Below are 22823 nucleotides of genomic sequence, written 5' to 3' on the forward strand. Positions count from 1 at the left end.
TCAAAGCTCAGGAAGAGAGCTCATTCATGATGAACACATTTATTTTGTATACAAAATACTGTAGGTACTGTAAAAAATGTGTTTACAAATCATGACAGTGACAATATAAAGGCAATTATAGTACAGTCTTCTCCCAATTCAACACACCAGGACATTCACAATCCACACACAAGATCTGCTGTAATGCAAAATACTAGCTCTCTGAAGGCACTGAAGGTAAAGTTGTGAAATTATGAGATTTAGGGGTGAACGGACTGTAGTCATGAAGAAGGAGTTTCAGTTTTTGCTGGAGTCCACCTGGAAGATCGTTCAAAGACACTTTGAAAGGCCAAAATGTTCCAAACCCACTGGTTGGTATAATACAGACGGTGTATCTGCATTCATATTGGTGACATATTTGTACAGACCAAATTAGACCAGTGCTCAGTCTCAGCACTGCGCTCTGTAGTTCACAAACAATGTAGGACTACCACTCACTGAGTATACAGTACCAAAGGTATAGCAAGAAATGCACACTTTATCTTAACAAGGAATTTCAGTAATGCTACAGGTATAAAATATCATTGTATACTGTTTCATACAAGTACCTTTGATGAATACAACAGAGAAACACAGCATCTCATTTAAACAAATGTTCTTTCAAAATGTGTTTTGGAATATAGTCCATTCCAATGATAAAATTATGAACTAAAGCAAATATATATATATATATATATATACAGTATGTATAAAATAAGTGCATGCATCATGCGAAGTTTCAGCTGGTGAATTTCCTCAAAGCAGAAGTTTGGATGACCACACTTCCATTCGGTTTTCAGCGGCTGCTTTCAGTCTCCTCCTCTTCGACTCTACTGGTAACAGACTTCTATTTACAGTGCTAAACCTCGAGAAACAAAAATATCCCAGAATAAGAGAGTGGCAGGATGATGTCAGATGATGAGGTTAGTCATGTTTCCCAGTCTCCCAGTCTTTGCTTATTTATGGAAAACACTCAACTTTGAATGGAGTTTAACACCCTGCAATGCTTTCTCAGGCTTTGTTCTCTGCCTTTATGAATATGCAAATTGTTACATGTGAACTGATTTCATGAGAGGTGTCTACAGGATTACTGAGAATATCCAGAAAGTAATTACAACACAAAATGAAAAAGCGTAAAAGATATACAAATTATAAACAAACATACATTGATATAAAAACATTAGTGCAAAGTTGTAGAAATAGAAAAATCAGCATACATTTTTTTTTTTTTTTTTACAAAATGTGTAACAACACTGTGCTTGAGCCAAAAGCAAAGGTGAGGAGCTTATCCCACCATTTGCCTTGGGTAACTCCATCATGTCCGTACCTACCCTCACTCCATCCACCTACCTCTGATTATTTGTACCCTCTTGATTTGACCAGTACCTCTGTCCCTGTTGAGCAAAGTCTCAGATTCCTGAGTTATGACAAAAATGTGTGGACTAGTTGAATCAGGACTTGCACAGGTGTCTCACCTGTCAGTGAGGAAAGAGTTGCCATGTGTTAACTGTAAATGGCTCACGGTGTTTAATGCACAATTAGCAGTACAACCCCTGGCGAAGATGCAGGGGTTGTTAGAATGCTACATTAGGCTATCATACAAACTACTGTAGGTTTTGATTAATAAGATGGAGGGTCCTCATTCCAAACAGCTTCACGTGAAAGTCTCTAAAGCCTGCAGTGAAATTTTATTTTCTTTGCAAATTTTGGTTATCTCGTTTAATTCTTCAGTTGTCGCGATCACAGATATTTCATTCTGTTGCTATTGGGTAAAAGTCTTCTAACTTCAGGTATGGTCACTACAGTTTAAGGATTACATGATTTTCTGTGGGGAGAGAAAATTCTACCATCGTTGGAATTACGACACCTGTCAAAAACCACAGCTCAAAGTAGAAACATTACGGTGCTCAAACAAAAAACAAAACAAAAAAAGAAGCCCAACAACAACAGCGTTATTAATTTTAGCCTGAAAATCTTCTCATTGTCCTTCATAAATCTGTATAAATATAACCATCTTCACCAGATGATACGTTCAGTGAAAGAGACACTGATGCTTCTTCTGTTCAAAGTTATTTTTGCTCTGAGTTACACAGGAGCAGGGGTTCAGATGGGTGAGGTTTCTCCATCACAGGAACAGTTTCCTCAGCTGGTGTGAGTCCTCCATGTTAGCACTTACTCACTGGAAAGTTCAAGCTCCTGAGTTTGGTTGGTTGCAGATTCAGTCTGGCAGTGTCTGAGCTGGTTTCACAGAGTTTGATTTTTTGTAGCTTTATCACGTGAAGGAGATCACTCTGCTGTATACAGGTAGTTGGCATTTTATTGCTTTAGCAACTGGGAATTCATTTCTCTGATTGTGCTGCAGTGTACGGTATGTGGGCAACAACATGTGCTCTAAAGACCCACTGTCTATCGCTGGTAACAGTGTTCCTCCTGCTACACCTACCCACATGAACTTTTACACTCACTTGGAAATGTGCTCATTTTAGAAGAGAGGGGGTTGACAAAGGAAATAATCCCAATCCTTCACTTCCTTGGAATGCCTTCGGGTGTGTGTGTGTGTGTGTGTGTGTGTGAGTGTATTTGTGCAAAATATGTATGTAGGAACACATGAGGTCTCTTACAGTCAGTAGCAAGAGGCTGGATCTCGTTCTTGGACTGGGGTGAAAGGATGGCACACTTTGGCAGTGACGAGTTTTGTCATTTTTTAAGAGTGACGCTATCACTGCCAGGGCATTTTCCTGGATCCTTCCCTGTCCTCCAGCAGCTCGACAGTCGGTGTGGGAGCTGGGGTGGGGTTGGGAGTGGAGTGGCAGGATGGCTGTAGAGGCAGCGTGGCTGTGGAGGACGACACTGGCATGTCCAGGCTCTCCAGGGAGTCAGAGAGGGCTCGGTTGGTTTCGTGTTGGGGACAGAGGACGTAGCGGTTGGGATGGTGGACCTCCACTGTGGTCACAGAGTCCAGGCCCTTCAGGCAGAGAGGGGACGGCACCCCAATGGGGTCACGGCCACCGACAGCCCCAAGCTCCATGGAGGACTCATCCATGTTGACGTACAAGATCTCGTCTGGGTCCTGGGTATCCGGCAGATCCTCAAGGGCCTTTTCCAGCTCGCAGCACAGGGACTCAAATGATGGGCGATCCTTTGGGCTCAGCAGCCAGCAGGAGAACATCAGGGCATAGCTGGAGAGGAGGAAGATATGTTAATTGTATACTCCATTGTACAGGTCTTTTAGTTGCCTAATTTCCTAGAAATGAACAGTAACATATTTTGTATGTAATTTCTTAAGACATTTTCTGGACAGACCAGAGAGAGTGTTCTATGAAATTCCACTTACCAATCAATTTAACTACTTTATCATTTCATGGTTCTTACAAACTCAAAAGATTTAGTAGGAACTTGCCAAGTGTATTGTCTCCCTTTTCCCTATATTTAGTACCAAATTATATATTCCTTTCTCTGGAATTTCCTCATCATCATCCAACATCATTAAGAAATTATGGAACTTGTAACTATGCAATAAGTCAAAATGACTTTAAATTGACAAAAATGACAAAAATTTTGAGTGAAATTAATTAAACCAGAATTTTGTGTCTGAAGCTTGCAAACCTTTCAAATTGGGGAAATCTATATAATGGAACAAAACGGTTCAGTAAAAGTGTGTTTAACTAATTAAGAATCTTTACAAAACACCATCATCAGCATCATCTGAGCCTCTTGAGAAGCAGATGGACTGGAACTGTTTTTAGCCTCTAACCTTGATTTCCTTATGGAAAAAATGTACTTCTATTCAGGGAGCAAAAGATTTCCAAGGTACTTCATTATCAGCTGAGTGTGTTTTGTGAGGATGTGCAGCGACAGAGTTGACACTCACATGCAGTCCAGACAGTCTGGAGGCTGTTTGAGACGGTTTCCCTGTCTCAAGTAATCATAAATCTCACTGTTTTCGACCCCAGGGTACGGAGTCTGGCCCCGCGTGGCGATCTCCCACATGGTGACTCCAAACGACCACTGAGAGAGACAGAGAGATGGTAGAAAGGAGTAGGAAATAGTAAAGAGAGAGAGAGGGGAAGGGTTAAGGAGTTTTGAATTCCTTCAGGTTTCACACACCTTGCCACACACTACTCAAACATGAATCTGCACTGGTCAAACATTAGCTATGGAAATAACACAGCTATGTTTATCTGGACATCCTACTTTATGCACACCTTACTAAGGAATGTACATCCTTCTTAACGCTTACACTGTATGAACACTTTCACATGTGCATGGAAACCAGGACCCCTCAAACATACATTCTGTGAATTTATCAGCTGTTACTGACTAATATCTGTTGCAGATGTTGGTAATTCTATGTATGACCAGTATATTTTACTGAAAATGGAATACATTTAGCTTAATACATCACAACTCTGTCTTCATGAGGCTATTAAAAATAATGCTATTTCTCAGGTATAAAAAGTGTACACAGTAAATATTTCCCATTGAAGAGATAACAAACTCAAGTTCTTCTGTTTTTGTCATTTGTGAGGACATTGTATTGACTTGCATTAATTTGCTGGAAGCTTACCCTAAACTTTATCATAACAGCTACACGCCTAACTCTGAACTATCCCTTTACCATTACGGTAATAAGCATACAGATGGCCAGTAGAGTAGTGAATTATGCAGCAGGGGGATTTAAGAAGTTTCTATGGAGGTTTTGATACTTTTTTCTGCTGTGGAATTTATCACCATTAAACGAATCCATAGTAACTTTTAGAAACACATTTCAAGTCCTTTCAAGTCTTTTGATACTCAAAAGGCAGATTTGGGGAAAAGTATGACTTTAACTTAAGCGTAATTCTAACCATAAGCCAAAGCCAATCAACCCTAAAATAAATAGTTAACCTTGTGGGGACCAGTGTTTTGTCCCCAAATTGGAGCTGAGTCCCCACAATGTTCAACAGATTTGTGATCCACAATGGGATTAATACAAGCACAAACAAACACAAACATACACACACACTGACACAAACACACAGTAGGTGAACTAACCACATCACTCTTGGTGGTGTAGACGCGATCAGCCAAGCTTTCGATAGCGATCCATTTGACAGGCATCTTTGAGATCCGCCCCTGCCTGTAGTAGTCTCCATTGTAGATCTTCTTGGAGAGGCCAAAGTCGGCCACACATACATTCATGTTCTCATTCAGCCTGAGGCAGAGAAAACAGAGTGTCACAGTGCTTTATTTTTGGAAAAGGGGCATTCAGGTAGTGGTGGAAAGTAAATAAGTACATTCATCCAAGCGCTGAAAAATTTTGAGGTGAAGTATTTACTTTTGATACCGTATCCTTCTACTCCATAAATTTCAAAGGTAAGTTTTGTACTTTTTTTATTCCACTACATTTATTTGAAAGCTATAGATATTAGTTACTTTGCAGATTATGATAATTTTATAAAATATGATGCAATGTATTTTAAATTAAATGCCAATGCAAGTGGCATGCCGTTTCTGCATTATATTAGCCTTTTTGGGGCTTCCCCTCTTCCAAATGTTGCTTTGAGCAGATCCTCTTGGTCTTGGTCTATAACCATTGCATGCAGGATAAAAATGGAAAGAGCAAGTGATAAAACATACAGGAACCGAGAGAGTAAAAAGTGGAAGCAGAGATTGCGCTTACATGCAGTTGCGAGCTGCAAGGTCTCTGTGGATGAAGTTCTTGCTGCTGAGGTACTCCATCCCTCGGGCAATATCAGTCATAAACTTTACCAGCATTTGAGATGGGAGGTACTGCAGGACAACACACAGAGAAAGAGGTTTTAGTCACACATCCACCACAGCCGACAGTTATATTTCTGCACAGTAGAGGGCACTAGAGCCCATCTCTTTGAGGACCTGTGAACAGCCTGAACTGAGTGCTCCCTGCTCCAGATACTAACAGCCTCCTCCTGTGGGAAGAATAGGGTTCAACACTGTGTTTTTGAATGTTTGCCGATCTCGTTTCAACATTCTGTACGAATCTTGTTTTGATTAGGCTTGTGTTTCTCAACCCGGCTCTTCAGGGACTTACTGCGTATTGTACCAAAACAACATCTCATCCATTAATAAGTAAAACTGTATATAGCAACGACAGACACATATCTTGTGTTTTCATGATCTCAGAGTGTACGTGCTGCCAAAAAGGCGCAGATGGGGACTCACTGTAACAAATACTTACGTCTATGTTGACCTTTGCATCCTAATGTGCTGACAGACATTCATGTTAACTTCTAAACTACGAGCCCATTAAGCTGTTAAACTTTGTGGGACTGTATGCGTGCATATGCGTGTGACTGCCTGCATGTTATTGTTTGTTATCAGACTTACCACAGGGCAGTCTCCCAGCCTAGAATATAGCAGATAGCTGTGCAGGTCTCCATGTTTCATATAGGGCAGGATGACCACAGGGGAGGGGTAACCTTCACTCTCCACAGTCTGCAGACACACACCTGTGAAACCACCACAGCTTAGTATTATACACATAGACTACATACATGTTCTCTACATATAGAAATTAACACGATTTAACTCATAATCTCAAAACAACTGAATTTGCTAATTAACTAAGGCGGTATTGTAAAGGGTCAGTACCATTAGTGGTATTTAGTCATGCAGATAGCTATGGTTTCATTTGCCTAGGTTTTGAGATATTTGTCTCGAAGATTTCTGTCTCCAACCCAAAAACATCTAGTCTTTCCTAAGACAGTTACTTTTACCTTTTACTCAAGATAATCTACAGAAAATGCAGTAAATCGGGACTATTTCTTTGGTGGAACGTAGTTCCAATGAAAACTATTTATAGTGAGGTTTGTGGATTATCCTGATGAACTTGGACAGTGTTTTTATAAAGACACATTGCTGTTTAATTTTTTTAATGTAATTTTTAAGCTTAAATGTATTCACCTCCACTGTTTCTATCTCAAAACATGGGCAAAGAAACCTGCAATACAGGGTGAGTGAGACAACATGTCTGTTTGTAATTTGAATTAGCTGACCCTTGACATGACCTGAAGAGGTATGAATCCTGACTCACCTAGAAGCCTCATGACATTGGGGTGATCAAACTCTTTCATGCAGGCAGCCTCACGGAGAAAATCTTCCATCTCTGAGCGGGTACAGATGGCAACTGGAGAGGAGACAGAGGTGAGACCATGTGGTTTTGTATAGCTCATGGCACACACTGCCAGGTTGAGAGGTTGCCAGGGTAAGAGGGTGTTTTGGTGACCGAATTTATTAAATTATTAATTAATACATGTTAGCAGTTTTTACCACTAAGTTTGTTAACAACACAGCTTGAAACTGGCAGAAATCTCTCATAAAAGGGTGTCCCTAAAAATTCATCTCGTCCCCCTCAACTATACAATTGTCTTTACTTTGGCACTACGGTTTATGTGGGGTCAACTTTTTCAACTTTTACTGTTTACTCACTCTTCATAGTCTTGACAGCAACTTTGAGAGCAGACTCCTCCTGAGTCAGCAGTCCTTCCATCACAGAGCCAAACTCCCCTGAAGAAAGAAAGTAAAACACAATCAAATACTTAGTTTAGATGCAATTTTAGATGCAACAACATTAACTATCTTATTAAACAGTGAAGAGTGGCCAGTCTCCTGACTTTACAGAGTACAGGGTAAGAGGTTATCACATTGTAAACTGTTACACTATGCCCGGGTCAAAATAGATTAGTGTCAGACGGAAATGACTGGAGATAAGTGGAAAGCAAGCATTGGTGCTACAGCAGACAAGTCCTTACTGTGTACTATGTACCAACTCTGATAAAAGTGCTTACAAATGCCCTTTTTACAGGCACTCCCTGTACTGATACTGTACATATTAACTCCACTGTGTCCCAGAAATTAGACTGACACATAGTTAAAAAACAAAACAGAACAAAACAAAGCATTACCTTCTCCCAGGGTCTTTCCCAGGGTTAGTTTATGTCTGTCCACCATCACGTCTTGGAGCTTTTGCTTCAGCTCGTCGCTGATGCCCAGGCTGTTCACTAAGGAGGAAAAAATACAGGATTTTAATGGTGTTTGGGGCCCAAGCCCTTTAATGAACAACACAGAAAACCCTAACTCTAAAACAGCCAGATTGTAAAACCACAATGCACAACACTAAGCCAAAAACAAAGTGTTAATGAACACTGCCAGATTGAATAACAATGAAAATGAGACCATAACTGAACTAAAACCATACTGTCTGCTTGTAAAACTCACCAAAATAAAATGTGGACTATTGTTTTTAATGCACACTCATGTTCCAAAAATACTAAAAATGTCATATCATATCTTACAAAAAGTCTCACTTTCAAAAATATTAAAATTTGAATCTACACTGAAACAATCTTTTGTAAAAAAATAAAATAAAACCAAAAATAATTAAAACCTGATCTAAAACTATCAAACACAGTAAACTGAAATGTAAGTGCAGCTGAAAATACAGTCAAAAACTATACAAAAATAAAGACTGTTCAAAATCCAAAACTACCATAACATGGAGTCCACTGTGCAGTGAGTATCTGACATGGAGCCTCTCTATCCTCTCAGAACATTTTTCAGGTGTGGGACACACCAGATGTGGGGAGCTGAGGTCAGAGGATTTAAGCTGGCTGTCATTGAGCTGTACGGTGACGAGCAGACTGTGCTACAGACGTTAGCGCTGTTTTCACATCTGGGCTAAGACATGACAAGGCAACGACATGCCCAGAGATCCCCCTCCAGCTGCTGCTACACTATCAATCTGCCACGCGTCAAACCACAATGTGCTCAGTCCACAGGCATGTTACAATACATGCTGGCGTGACCAGCTATTAACCAATGCATGCAAGCCCAAGGGTTCGACTTTGTCCTGAGAATTGGCCAAAATTACTGGTCAATTGATCAGCGGCATAAATCCCCCCCAAATCCCTCCAATCTGATCCCTTCCTTTATTCCCAGTGTGCTTTCCCCCATTCACTCAGAGTACACATTATCTCCACATCTCTTTCTCTTGGCTAGTCTCATTTTACTCACTGAATATTTTTTCCCCTTTTTTTCCGACAGTTTTGCCTTTCCCCTGGCAAGCTGAGACTTGTGTATGAGGTCTACACAAATATTGTGCATGCACCAGGGACAATGTTAGGGCTTGACTGTGACCCAGCTGTGTGAAATTTGAGTCTGTATTCTGTGTTTACAGGTACGTATCTCTGTCTGTAATCATTAGCACTCACAGGGACTGCTGGCTGGTGATAGCACACAAACCACTGCAAACCACTGCTTTCTATTTCATCAGCACAAGGTTGTTGCTCCACCTGGATGAGACTTGAAACTCCAACATTTCTCCCCAAAGGTGAAATAACCTCTTCACCCCAATCAGAGCAGTCAAGCAACTCCCATCTGTTGTTACAGGCTGCTTAAGTTTGAAATCTCATTCATAGGAAGGAGGTGTCCGTCAAGTCACTCTCTCCCTGATGTAATTGTATCCCCTTTCCCACCTCTGGAAACCTCTCCAGTGTGCTGTTATCTTGATTTCACCTTCCCTGTCCCACCTCCTTCCTCTGCTCTGTCAGTAAAATGGCTGAAATGTAGTCAATTCAATTAATTCTTTTAAAATGTACAGGGCATACCTTTATGAATAGATTTACTGCACATCTAACCGATATGATTCTAAAAAGATAAAACTTTGCGTTATATAGAATAAGGGACGCAGTGTTGTTGTGGAGTATGTCAGCTGACTGAACACTCCAGGGCTGTTATCACAGCTGTGAAGAATGAATGAACCCTTAGTTGTTCATGTTTCTGCCTTTGATCAACCAAATAAACCATTCCAGTCTTGAAATGTGGAGAATAGAACTGTCATTCTGTGTCATCACAGAAAAGATTTCCTTCCATTGAACTGTTGGATCCAGGCCCAGGGCACGAGAGGAGATGTTATTATGCTTCATTTTTGTATCGCTATCTATCCTGGGGACAGAGGTAGGTTTGGGCATGCTGAGAGGCTGCTGTAGGGATAGTCAGGTGCAAATATAAAGTGTCACATGTAGGGACAGAGAGGGGAACTCACATGTTGCTTCTGTAGTCCTGCGGCTGTAGGTGCGGCGAGCGCGGTACCTGACCACCAGCTCTCCGCTCTCCATCATGGGTTCAAATGCCTCTCTGTGAATGCATACACACATCACACAAAACAGAGCGAAACACAATGAGAGGTCACTCCAGCAGATGTGTAAACACAGCTGAAAACATGGCATTGCTCCATAATTCACAAGAATGACTGTTCAAAACAGATGTCTTCTACTCCATCCAAATGTTCCAGTATTCCCGCAGAAGTGAGGCAACTAGGTCAAGGAACTGAAAAAAACTAAAAGGTTTTGGTTTGGCACAGCTATCGAGTCCCTCCCTTCCACCCATGAGAAGTGCTAACAGCCTACGCACCCAAAGCGCGTCTCCTTGCGCCGCAGCTTGGCCACGTAAACAGCCATGAGCACAGCTATTGACACAGCGCCGGCGATGGCCATCACCACATACCACCAGTGCCAGGAAAAGGCTGGGGGCGATGATGGATCTGAGGGAGAGGTGTGGACAGGATGAGGGTTTAGTCAGGTGGGACTTTTAAGGTGAAATGAGAATTTAGGATTATGGAGCCCATAAGGTGACAAAAAAAACAGTGATTAAGTTTTGATCTATTTTATCAACTGAAGGCAAAGGGAAAAAGCTGAATCATTTATAGATCAATTTAGTTAAACTCGTCAGACAGACAGATATTACTGCTTTATGGGGTGCCACAGTGCCAGTGTACAATTTCAAATGGTCAACTTCCTTTCTTTATTCTATTGTTATTACTGAGGGAGACGGGCAAATGCTTGACAAAATCTCCTTACATTATCTTTCCTTCACAAAGTTCATAAACAATGTTTGATTATTACATACATATGCAGCATTATTGTGAGGAAAAATGTTTCAAATGGTCAGACTGAATAAGCGACCTTATTCCTGCCCTCCATTTTTGTTTAATCTAAACATTTCTACTAAAAATATGCTCTTTTTTCCCTAATTTTCAAAACATATACTTTGTCTCAGTTCTTGCTGTCTAAACACTCACATTGAAATTTCTCACAACCTCCACCCACTGTTTTCAACTTTTCCTCCCATTCACACTCATCCTCCCCCAACTTTCCTTGACTCTTTTTATCTGCCATTCTGGTTGTTTGAATTGTCTGTCTGGCTCTATTAGACTAAGCAAACAGAGATGCTACACTGTTCCTGTTATAAATATTTATGATGCGTCTCCCCATTCACCCCACACCCCTCTTCCGTCTCTCTCAGAGACCCTCTCTTCTCTTTTTTCTCTTCCTTCCTTTTTCTGAGATACACAGGAAGGGTCATGGAGGAACCCACTGACAGATAATAAGAAAGAGAAGTGCTGTGGTGGAAAAAACACCATGAGCTCACTTCCACTGTCACTGTGTCATTATGTGCCACTCTGAGAGTTCGCAGAAAAGCATGTCTGCAAGTTTGCATGTGCAAAGCCGGTTATTACTCACCTCTAAATCCCCCCATTTCTGTGGGAGAAAAAAAAAGCAGAGCTCATGTTAATATTTTGAGTTTTAGGAGACAAATAATAAATGTAGTTTTTTATATATCTAAAATAACCATTTATCATAAACCATTTATAACCATTTAACAATTTATCCATGTAGAATTTATATGGAACAAAATTGAAACAATGAAACAATTTATTACAATTATTATACAATGCTACTAAAGTTATGAGCTAAAATCAGACTATTGCTTACAAAATGATGCAGCTTCAGAAAAAATTGATTAAATAATCTATTCCAGCGATCTTTCATGTGTCAAAGTAGATGCCGTGTTTTTCATATTTTCATTGCTGGTTCTGACACTTCTTGTCACTCACCAGGAGTAAGTGTCAGAGTCTGTGTGGGGGTCCAGGGTCCTTGCCCCGCCCCTGTATAGGCACACACTCGAAAAGACACATTGGACAGGGGGACAGACAGATTTATTGACAGCTCAGTGTCCAGTCCAGTATTGACAACAAACTGTCAACAAAGAAAAGAGGGAGACAGTCAGTGTCAAGCAGATTGAATGTTTTCTTTATATCTGTCAGTATCTGTCAATTTGGTGAACAAGGTCAGAAACCATCACAAGTTTGCATTGTGTTTTGTTGTGAGTCTTTGTGTCCCAGACTGACCTGCTGTGCGGCAGGTGTGCTGTACTCCACCCTGTAGCCCTGCAGTTTTCCATGCAGCTTTCCTGGAGGCATCTCCCACGTCATCAGCACCTCTGTCCCATTTAGCACCACGGTCACGTTAACAGGTGGGTGTTCTGGCACTGAAACACAAAACACAACAGAACTTGAAGGTATGTCACATCTCACACAATCACAATGGAGTTTTATTTGTTGTAAGGTTAGGTAAGCATGTAACTCGGCATGTGGCAGTGTACATGTCAAAAGATTTGGGGTATGAATGAGGAATCGGCAGTGCTGTGACTGTGGGCGCGGTGGCCAGGGGCCAGTGGGCTGGGGGTTAGCCAGGCGTGTGTTGTTTTGACAGCCTGGAGCCTCTAGGGTGTGGATAACTACAACAGCTGGAGGGAGAATATGTCAGAGAATGTGGAGAATTCAGCTTTATTAGGACAAAAAAGGCTAGCTAAGGGCACCACAGACAGGGGCGATTAGTTGACTTCAGAAGCCAGTGTGCTCTCTCTGTCTCAGCACAGTTGGACGAACTCCGATGGACACATGCTGAGGCTTGTGTCTCCCTCCTTTATGCTGTGCCTCCTCTTCTGTCCATCCCTGTTTTTGCTTTATTCTCTCACCTGCCTTTTTCTTTTCTGGCTCTAACATGCTAGAAATAGTGTGGGGAATTTGTGTGTGTGTGTGTGTGTGTGTGTGTGTGTGTGTGTGACTGATGCGCTGTATAGCACAGAAATCCAAGAACCTTTTCACAAGGAGACGGCAGTGCTTATTTCCTTTGTTACTGTTTGAGTTAAAGCCTTCTTTGTCTTTGCTTCTCACTCTCTCTGCAGGCTTACAAAGTCACACAAACTAACTGGACACCCATACACGCCCACACGAACACACACACACACATTCACCAAGTCAGTGTGGGTTTGGGAAACATGGCCCAGCCTATGGATGATGTTATCAGGAAGCGTTTGGCGGATGATTGTTTCCACATGTGGACCCTGTTCTGCCTGCCAGCGGCAACAAAAACAACCTCCAAGTCAAGTTCGTTCCAGCAGTTCGTCTCCACCTATGATCCGTCATCTGTTTGTTTCTCTCTCTCTGCCTCCTTCTCCACCTCTGTGATGCCTACCCGCTCCTTTTCTCTCTTTCTCCTCCCCTCTTCATCTCTTTCTCTCTCCCTGCCTTCCATCCAACATGATTCCATCTCCTTTCCAAGTTTTCTTCTCCCTTCCTGCCCTCTTTGTGGTAATGCCCCTCTCTTTTTTGTCACAGAGCTATGAATTCAAGAGAACAGAGATGATAACTGTTGACGTAAAACTAAGGGGAAAAGAAAAAAAAACTTAAAGAAACTCTGGGAAGTTTCAAAAGGAAAACCATAAAACAAGATGTGTGCTGGTGCCATTTTCTGAAATGCAGAAACTACAGAGAAAAAAATGCCTAATGTTGTTCCTTTGTCTTCCCCATTGAAGCAGCCCAGGCTTGGCAAGAGACAGAGAAACAAATGCTTTTGAGCCACAATTAGTTCACAACAGCAGAGGTTAACATCTGCATCCATGGCATAGTACTCTTTCACGTCCTGTTGTGTACTGCTATTGAAGAAGCAGTCGGATAACCATCCTTGGAAGCATTTAAACATCGTTCGGAGGCAGTGTTATTCCTCTGTTTCTCTTTCTGTACACTTCATCTCGTCCTGTCAGTCTGGTTAGTCTCTGCGTGGGTCAACACGTGCATGGAAAAGGGTCATCCTTAAGCCAAAAACTGACTCGTAACCCTGGGATCTGGAGTCTGTTCTCCAGAAATGAAAACAAACTCAGCACTAAACAGGAAGCATGTTTCCCAGATCAGTCATGGCACAAATGTTAGTGTCATCAAAAATGTAAATTTTTAAGGACATCCACCTCGTTTGAATTTTTATGATGGAACAGACTGTTGTTTGTCTTTAGTAAATGTAGTCATTTAATGCTTGTAGTTGTTTTTTTGCTGGCAGTAGTATTAAACAGGATTAAATGTGTCACGTGTGTGTGTTGTGCCACGTCATCACGACTCACTTCCATAGGACGGTGAGTTTGGGTGTCCCTTATCTTCTGATGTCACTTTAGGGGTACAGACAGATATGATGTAACAAAAAAACAAACAAAAAGTAGAGGGAATCAGGAGTCCCTTAGTTGCCGTTTCAGTGTAACAAACGATATAAAAAGTGGTGTAAGTGTTGCCACACTTGTCAAGTACCATGGTCTTGTTTAATTTATTTGTTCATGTTTTTTGGAAAGATGCATTTCTGAATTTATTTTAGGAAGTAGAAAATGCGTTTACAGAATAAATAATGTAAAACATAATCTCATTGCAGCTTTAGGATTAGGAGGGTGACATGGGTCGTCTCGCTTCCTCTCCCATCGACCAGCCCCCAACCCCCTTTCTGTTCTCTCATCCTCTGGGGATAGTGGGCTTTGGGAAAATAGCAAAATGAGTGTTTTCTCAAAGCGCCCCCTTTCCCTGTTTCCCTGCTCTTCTATCCATTCCTTGCCTATTCCCACCATTAACCCTTTTTGTTTTTCCCACAGTGGCTAGCTGTGTGCTCACAGGTCATCTGAGGTCAAGAAAAGGGGGGAAATGAGAGATGAAGGAGTAAAGTTAAAAGACTGGATTCAGAAAAAAACTTGATAATAAAATAAATTCCTCAGTGGTGTTTGTAAGATTTGAGGTAGGAAAAGACTATTGCAACAAAATGAGAGCAAGTTAGCCCAGTCTAACTTGGAAATGGAGGATTGATATGAGAACAAAAAAGAGCAGGAGGAGAGAAGTGAAGTGAAAAACATAAGAATTAGGGAGGAGACAGAGGAGCAGCAAATGGGGTTGTCTGTGCCAGGATGACACATGTAAGAGATAGTGCAGCACATATCTGCACAATTTATTAATGAGAAACAAATGGAGCAGAAAGAAACTCAAGAAAGAAAGATTTCAGGCTCAACAATAGAGCCTGATGGGAGTTTTGTCACAGTCTTCAGCGATGAAACCAAAGACTAAGATGTGGAAAATATGGCTGGGCTGTGAGCAGTCTACCTCTCCCCTTCAGTCTTTCACTCCCTTTGACCTTCAATGCCTCCTAAACTATTGTTGACCACCAGCTAAATCTTATCTTCTGGGTTTTTTTTCATCCTCTGACTTATCAGGACAAGTGCAGCGAGAGCTGCCGGGCCACAAATGAAACAATATTGTCCAAAGGGAAATTATATAATCTGACAACACAGAGGATTTTTCCACTGAAACAAAACAAAGACTGCTATAACTTTGTTATAATAAAGAACTGAAACTCGAAAATCTTGACTGTAGCCAGCATATCTCAAAACCACTTTTTGTCCTTCTCCATTACAGTTTCTCCATCACATTTCAAGGACTGCTACTTCTCCCTTTTTCAATTTATGAGAAATGCTGTGTTGAAGTGTTTACAGATTAAGCAGCTTCCACTATGGAAAGCCCCCATCATCTCTCCTGTGGCATATCTCTCCTCTTAGTATACGCTGTTTCCATTTCTATTCATCCAGGGATAGAGACAGCATGAGCTGGCATGGAAAATCCCACCTCACTTCAAACTCAAACACACAGCAGCCTAGCATTACAGTTTGGACAGAGTGTTGCAGTCCTAACTGAAGCCTTTCAGGAGAATTCAACGTCCACCCTCCCTCCCTCTCTCCGTCTCCACCAACTCTGTCCAATACCAGTCAGCCTTCTACTTCAGGAGTTTACATTTGAAACTGGGTTCGTAGAGGTACAGTGACTTGTGTCTGGTATTCGTCATAAACACAGACTAAGTTAAAGGGGCACAGGAAGGAATATTATGACTAACAGTGCACTGTAACTTGATTCTCTGACTCCTTGTTATCATACAGTATGTTCCCAATAGGTCTTGACTCACTTAGAATCAAGCTGAAAAGCGGGGGCCACTGTAGGTGACTTCTTGGAGCCTATGGCAGCTTGAATTCAAGGCAAGATAGAAAACAATCAAACAGACAGCCAAAGGCATAAGAGATCATTAGAACACAGCTGCAGTACAAGATTAAACACACATAGCCATTAACCAGTGCCTAGCTTATGTCAGACTGTAGACTTGAGATTCGAGTTAGACGTGTGTCACAATTTTGACCTGGTAAAATCCTGGAACAATAAGTAATGTATAAAGAAAGCAACAGGCAGGCCTTGCAAAGCCATAATCTTTAATATTAAATGATTAGACCTAGCACTGAAGGGACTTGTCTTAGCTACTGTATGTAAAAAACTCTAACATGGCTTTGAAATGCAAGTGTTCAAATGCTATATCATTCTAATTGGCAGCATTCAGGCAGCTGAAAGATTTGCCTATGAAGACTTGTGACTTGCTCTCAGGTCCTTGAGATGTCACCTGAGATTTTAACAGTACTTGAGACTCGACTAGGACTTGCCTTTTTGTAAATCCTACTCACTAAGGCTTGGCATTTTTAGCAGTACAAAATATAGCTGAATTCTAATGATACACACTGGGATGTGAAAATGTGCAATGTAAACGTATTGCTTATTACATCTTTGGTACACCAAAGATCGTTTTATTGAACTATGTCTGTACTACAGACCAAAACACCCTAAAAAGCAGCTCAGTTGTGCCTGCTAGCTGCTGTGTAGCATCTGTCCTGTACTGGTTACAGTACACAGCAGGATTGGGAGGAGACTTGGACTTAGACCTCAATCAGAGGCCAGACAGAACCAAATCAAATCAAATCACGTTTTATTGTCACATACCCAATCATACACAATACAACGCATACTGAAATATGTTCTCATTTAACCGCCCGAGATTCGGACCCAGGAGCTTCTTGCTGTGAGGCGACAGTGCTGACCAATGAGCCACCGTGCTACCCAGCTTTGACCTTGACTCAGTTCAGTGGAGGTGATCCCACCCACATGCACACACACACACACACACACACACACACACACACACACACACAGACATCCAGGGTGAAAACAAACATCTCCTCACTTGGATGGCTCACCTCCTTCTTTGGTGCGTAGCTCCATCCAGGGCGACCAGTCGGATGGGCCCTGGCTGCTGTGACAGGCCACCCTGACAGCATAGAGGCTGTCGGGCTCCAGGTCCCCGATGAGGTGCGTGGCTGGTGGGATGTTCACATTCTGGTTGTGGATCATCTTATCTGGGCCTGCTGTGAAGGACTCTCCCGAATGTTTGGCCTGGAACATTGAGATAACAAACTTGAAATTTGTTACAGCCTCTAGCTGCCTTTACACTGGAGTTCAGATGTGTGACCAGATTTGGTGGGTAATCTGTTTTATTGCTTTATGGCACAAACAGGAAGAGGACGCTGTTCTTTCAGTGGCAACGGATCTAAAGTCAAAGCAATGGTATATAGCAGAAGAACTGAAGAGTTGATGGAGAAATCGCTTCCAACATGTTCATAATTTTAAGTAAGGTCAAACAAAAAACTTAGAAATACAAATAAGTGCAGAGCAACGGCAGAGAGCGATGACATGTAGAAACATTTTTTGTGATAGAAAGCAACTGGATTATAATGGGAAATGCGGTCTTAATTAACACTATTAATACCACCTTCATGAGGTTATTCATTATCAGTATCTTAATTATTGCTATATGCTATTTTTTCCCAATATGTACAGTAACTGACAGTATTGGGTATGAGGTATTGTGGAAGAAAAGAGAGGAGGTTAGAGTCTGTGCATAAGGATGTGGTGGGGTATGTGTTAATTGCCAGAAATGGTGCAAAATCTGCTTCATTGCTGTTTTGAACATGACCCAGGCTCAGTAAGGTGCACTGAAAGCAGAACCCATCAACAAAAAATCACAGGCAGAAACCTGCTGTTTCTGCAAACTCTCTGTGGTAAACACATTTAAAGAGGAACACAAGGCAGGAAAAATCCTGCAGGCTACAGGCTCCACAGGGCGGGCTTTAAAGTAAGAGCTGAAAACTTAAAAATAATACACCAAATGAGCAGCCACACAAACAGATTAGGTGTGTGTGTGTGTACAGCAGGTGATGTTATGACTTTAAAAACGATATGAGTTTTCAGAGGTCACATAAGTAGCTGGATGGGTGATGGCGTGAGTAAGGTGCTGTGATCCAGGGGAATATTAAGTATGTATTGTATGAATGAGGACTGTATGAATGTGTATATATGTGTGTGTGTGTGTGAGAGAGAGAGAGAGAGAGAGAGAGAGAGAGAGTCATTCCTGACTCTATGAATCACCGTCCAGCCTGTAAACAACTGTGTTTAATCTAATTGTACAGCTCAGCCCTGAGTCACACTTCAGCCTGCATTCCTGTAGTATGGCTCAGACCCACAATACCTGCTGTCACTGCCTTTTCCTGTTTTCTTTGACTGACTTTCTCTCTTTCTTTCTTTTGTTCTTTCTGTCTTTCTTTTTTATGCTTCCTTTGTGGAGCACAGTAATATCTTTCTGCTTTCTACACTGTAGCCTCTTTCATGTTTCTCTTCACCACACAATGAACCGTTAAATTCAGATTTTTGCCCCATTCTGCTGAAGCCGGCCCCTCGCCTTGTTCCCCTGTGAGGGTGAGGGAGGGCTGAGAGGGAGGGGGCAAGAACTGCAAGAGGTATGAGGGGCAGCTTTATTAGAACCAGACGTTTTGGGGTGGTGCTGCGCTGCTCCCTTCTCCAGGAGAAAATGTTCCTCCTCTAATCTATGAGCTGTAATGGCCACAGAGCAGGATAGTGGCAGAGACACACTGACAGAAAGAGAGGGAGAGAGGGAGTGGTGCTACATAAGATTAGTTCAGGAGGCCACTTTCCCAGAGTGAAACCTGACCCACTGGTACGTGAATAAAGCAGGGAGGGGTAGAGGATGAGAAAAGCAAGCTCTCTTTTCTTTAATATTAGGATTGCATTAGGTAAGGCCCTGGTCGTCAGAGTACCGCAAATAGAGGGAGAGTGATGTATTTGTTTAACATGCAGGTCAAACAGTTGCAGTGATTTTTCCAGGCTAGTTTTCTCAGCTATAGTTGTGGTATTCTCCTCTCACATTTGTCTCATGTTGTCTCACCTGAACAGAGCAACGGATTATCGGGTAGTCGCCTCCAAATCCAGGCTGCCATGATAAACGGAGACTGGTCTGAGTGATCTCCACAGCTCTCAGATTCTGAGGCCTGGATGGGAGAACTAAAGAAAGACAGAAATACCCAAAAAGACAAAGATATAACAACAACAAATTATGCAATTAACAATTCTAAACAGGAAAAGTATTTCCAAAATGAATGAAGAGGGCTGACAGAAATGTTTGTGCTTCTACAGTGTGACACCTACCAGTGATGGTACCAGATCCAGATGTGGCCACACCTTTGTGGTTATGGGCCTCACAAGAAAAGGTGCTGGTCCTGTTCAAACCTGGGCAGAAAAATGAAACAACATGTGCATGTGAAATGGGAACATTCAGGGTCTTTTGAAACCAAGAATCCTTGCTCAGCATGCTGAGTTGCACATAATGTTGGTGTGCGAAACGGTGTGAGAGTTCAAGCTAAAGTGAGAACAGTGTGAGGGTAATAGTTTCCATAAGGTAACGTGATCTCTCTGTCAACAGTATACTGCACAATAAAAGTATCAGTTTACTGTAGGCCTACTGTAGCACAGACCCTAACCCTTTCATAAAATAAATAAAACAAGTCTGGCAGGAATGACGCAAACCTGCATAGGACCAATCTGTGTCAAGCATCTTTCTGCCACCTTTAATCAAAATCAGACTATTGGTCGCAGCCTTTGAAACGTAAAAATTTGTCCTGAACAGTTTCTGCAACCCCTCCATCCAACACCTTCTTGTTCTGTTAAAATTGGTACCAGTGTGTCTGACTTATAATGCTCAGTTTTAAACCTTTCACTTTTGATTATAGTTCCCCTGTCAGGCTAATATGTATGTGTTTAGTGTTAGAACTGGGCACAAACAAAAAACTAATTATATATGAATATTATAAATATATGAAACTAATTATATTTTTATCTGATTTTTGACAGACACATATTGATGTGAAGCCTTGATCCATACATCTTTTCATCAATTAAGCTATGTTGTCTTGATACTGCCGTAGAAGATCAATCTTATTGAAAATAATCAATAATGAATGCACAGTAAGCACTGACTTGGTGATTTACAGGTCAAAAGATGTCTAGGTTAAAACTGGGCTAAATTTGGTTGAAAAGTGAAAGTTTTATAGGCATCTGTGTTACATATAACTGTTGTTTCAACAGCATATCAAATATTTCTTAATTGGTAGTAAGGACCTGCTTCAAATTAAGTCATTGAAATATTGTTGAAACATTGTTATTTGTAACCAGGTGTCTAAAAATCCTCCAACCAAATTTGGACCTAGTCATCTTTTGACCTGCAAATCACTTACAGGGTGAAGAAGACTGCATTTATATACCAGTTTTACACAAAATCTCAACTAGACTGTGGAACTCAACGGTAAATCAACAACCCTAGACTCAAGAAAACTCAAACTCAAGAATCTCTAACCTACATAGTCTAAGACTGCATGATTGTGGTTCTTCATGCCTGCAGCTTGTTGATAGTGAAAAACTGTTGAAGTTGAACATTTTTTGCAGTGTAGTTTTGAGAACAAAGAGCACGGCCCTGTTGAGGTCCAGGTGTAAAAGGCTGAGCTACTGCCTTCTAGAGGCTGGGGCTCCTCTGAAGGGGGCAAAACGCTGTGACACACACTGACATTCAACAGAGAATGAGTCCTCTCACAAAGTGACTCACAGCATGCTCACAAACTCGAATCATTCCACAACACAAAACAGGCTTACATACACACACACACACACACACACACACACACACACACACACACACTGAAACATGTGACATTCAAATTTTATCACTGTTATCTAACACCCTAACATTGTCAATCAGCCACAAACTCGCACAGAATCACGCAGTGTGTTGCTCTGTGCCGACGGCACCATGCCTCCATTGTGTTGTGGCCGGAAAAAGAACAGGGGGTACGATCCTCGCTGGTTAAGTGAAGGGCTGTGATAGAGGAAAAGGAGGGGGGGTGAGGGATGACCACTGACTGTGGGTGAATGAACTGCTCATCAGGCTGTCTCGAAATTGCGCCACTCACCCTTCTGTCTCTTTCCTTCCCTATCAGCAAACCGCAACACAACATCCCCTGACCAGCTGAGAATGTCATAATCAGTCACTAAGCAGAACTCCTGAGCTCATGAGCATCACAGTGTTGACCAATAGTGTTAATGTCAGCTTTGAATAACAGAGTATAGTCCTAATCCATCATAATGGATTTAAGGCTGTTATTATTATTAATTTAATAAACTGCAAAATGTTACAAAGTAGTGAAAAAAACCTATCACAAATTGAAATGAAACAATGACAATGAGGCAGTGCTGACTTTCATCTTTAAGAGAATGTGAGGGTTTTCTCATCAATATTTGGTGAACAGTACCAATATGCCAATTCTCTGCTGACGTCTGATGTTTGTAGACTTCAGACAGTCATTGGCTTCAAAGGACTAGAAACCAAATATCAAATATACTATACTAGGACTTAATTTAAGTTGTGTTAACTTGTTCAATTGCTTTCTGCCCTAAGACTGGTGGACAAGGCATAAAAAGAGCTTCGGTTCCTACACTGATGTGAATGGAAACTGCTTTGAACTTGAAGTTATAGGGACATGTGTTGCCCTTTATTCCTTAATGGTGGAATGTACTTCATACCATTTCTCTTTATGGGCATATTGAAAGATTATTTGTGTTTGCCTTGGTTTAGACTTGTGGTCTGCCAGAGCAGCTGTCCATTCCAGAGACGTGAATGTAGGTTACCGTCAAACAGATCCTGGTCAGCACCAGCCAGCCCACCTCTGATGAGTCAAACCAGATCCCTAAACTGGCCACTGCTGCCTGCTCCTCCTTCCTTCCGTCTGACTCAGCCTGCTCTGCCTGTCCTCCTACTACTGGACTTATCACAGGCCAGCTATCTGGCAGGCAGCTGTAGTTTGAATTCAAGCAGCAACAGAACCCTTTCTCTCCTTCTTTCTTTTATCTCCCTATGTCCTCTGCACATCTATTTTCCTTCCCCTAATAGTCCCTCTTGTGCCTGCTGCGCTGCCTTTACCCATCAACCACACAACCACAAGGCGCATTCTGAATGGATCTACTGGCACTGTGCCAGCCAGCCCGCTCCCTCTGGGGAGGGTTGTTATTTGGTGGTTTTGTTTAATCCATGGAAGGGGGATTTGGTACCCTGTGAAACTATAGAAGATAGTTGCTGTGTAGCTTTTGAAGTAGTACATTATAATCAAGATTAAAACCAACGATTTTGAAATTGTCTTGTTTCTAGTCATTTAAAAACTTTGCTCCTTGGGGCCACAAGCTGCTGACAGTGACTTCTTCTTGACTAATGTAGGGCTGAAATGAGTAGTCGATTAATCGATTCGGCAGAAATCATCAATAACTTCGATACATTTTCTGGTTACAGCTTTTCAAATGTGAGGTTTTGCTGTTTTTTTCGTGTGTATTTTATCTAATTATAAACTGAATACCTTTGTGTTTGGACTGTTGGTCA

The 22823-nt window shown here is 41.6% G+C and overlaps 1 protein-coding gene across 2 annotated transcripts in view; it reads right to left on the reverse strand.

The window, feature by feature from the left end:
* Positions 1-7: 7 nt before the first annotated feature.
* The window catches only part of LOC122879495 (tyrosine-protein kinase receptor UFO), a 28164-nt gene continuing 5348 nt past the window's right edge, over positions 8-22823 (reverse strand). For both annotated transcript variants that reach the window (XM_044203650.1, XM_044203652.1), the window contains exons 5-20: positions 19553-19633; positions 19293-19408; positions 17251-17446; positions 12227-12366; positions 11933-12074; positions 11559-11576; positions 10450-10579; positions 10082-10173; positions 7944-8039; positions 7468-7545; positions 7073-7165; positions 6367-6488; positions 5681-5790; positions 5053-5212; positions 3890-4026; positions 8-3197 (exon numbers count right to left, since the gene is read on the reverse strand). In XM_044203650.1, coding sequence (XP_044059585.1) covers positions 2738-3197; positions 3890-4026; positions 5053-5212; positions 5681-5790; positions 6367-6488; positions 7073-7165; positions 7468-7545; positions 7944-8039; positions 10082-10173; positions 10450-10579; positions 11559-11576; positions 11933-12074; positions 12227-12366; positions 17251-17446; positions 19293-19408; positions 19553-19633 — 2171 coding nt within the window. In that variant the 3' untranslated portion in view covers positions 8-2737. The remainder of the gene's footprint in view (positions 3198-3889; positions 4027-5052; positions 5213-5680; positions 5791-6366; positions 6489-7072; positions 7166-7467; positions 7546-7943; positions 8040-10081; positions 10174-10449; positions 10580-11558; positions 11577-11932; positions 12075-12226; positions 12367-17250; positions 17447-19292; positions 19409-19552; positions 19634-22823) is intronic.

Source organism: Siniperca chuatsi, linkage group LG7, assembly GCF_020085105.1.
Source record: "Siniperca chuatsi isolate FFG_IHB_CAS linkage group LG7, ASM2008510v1, whole genome shotgun sequence".
Classification (NCBI taxonomy): Eukaryota; Metazoa; Chordata; class Actinopteri; order Centrarchiformes; family Sinipercidae; genus Siniperca; species Siniperca chuatsi.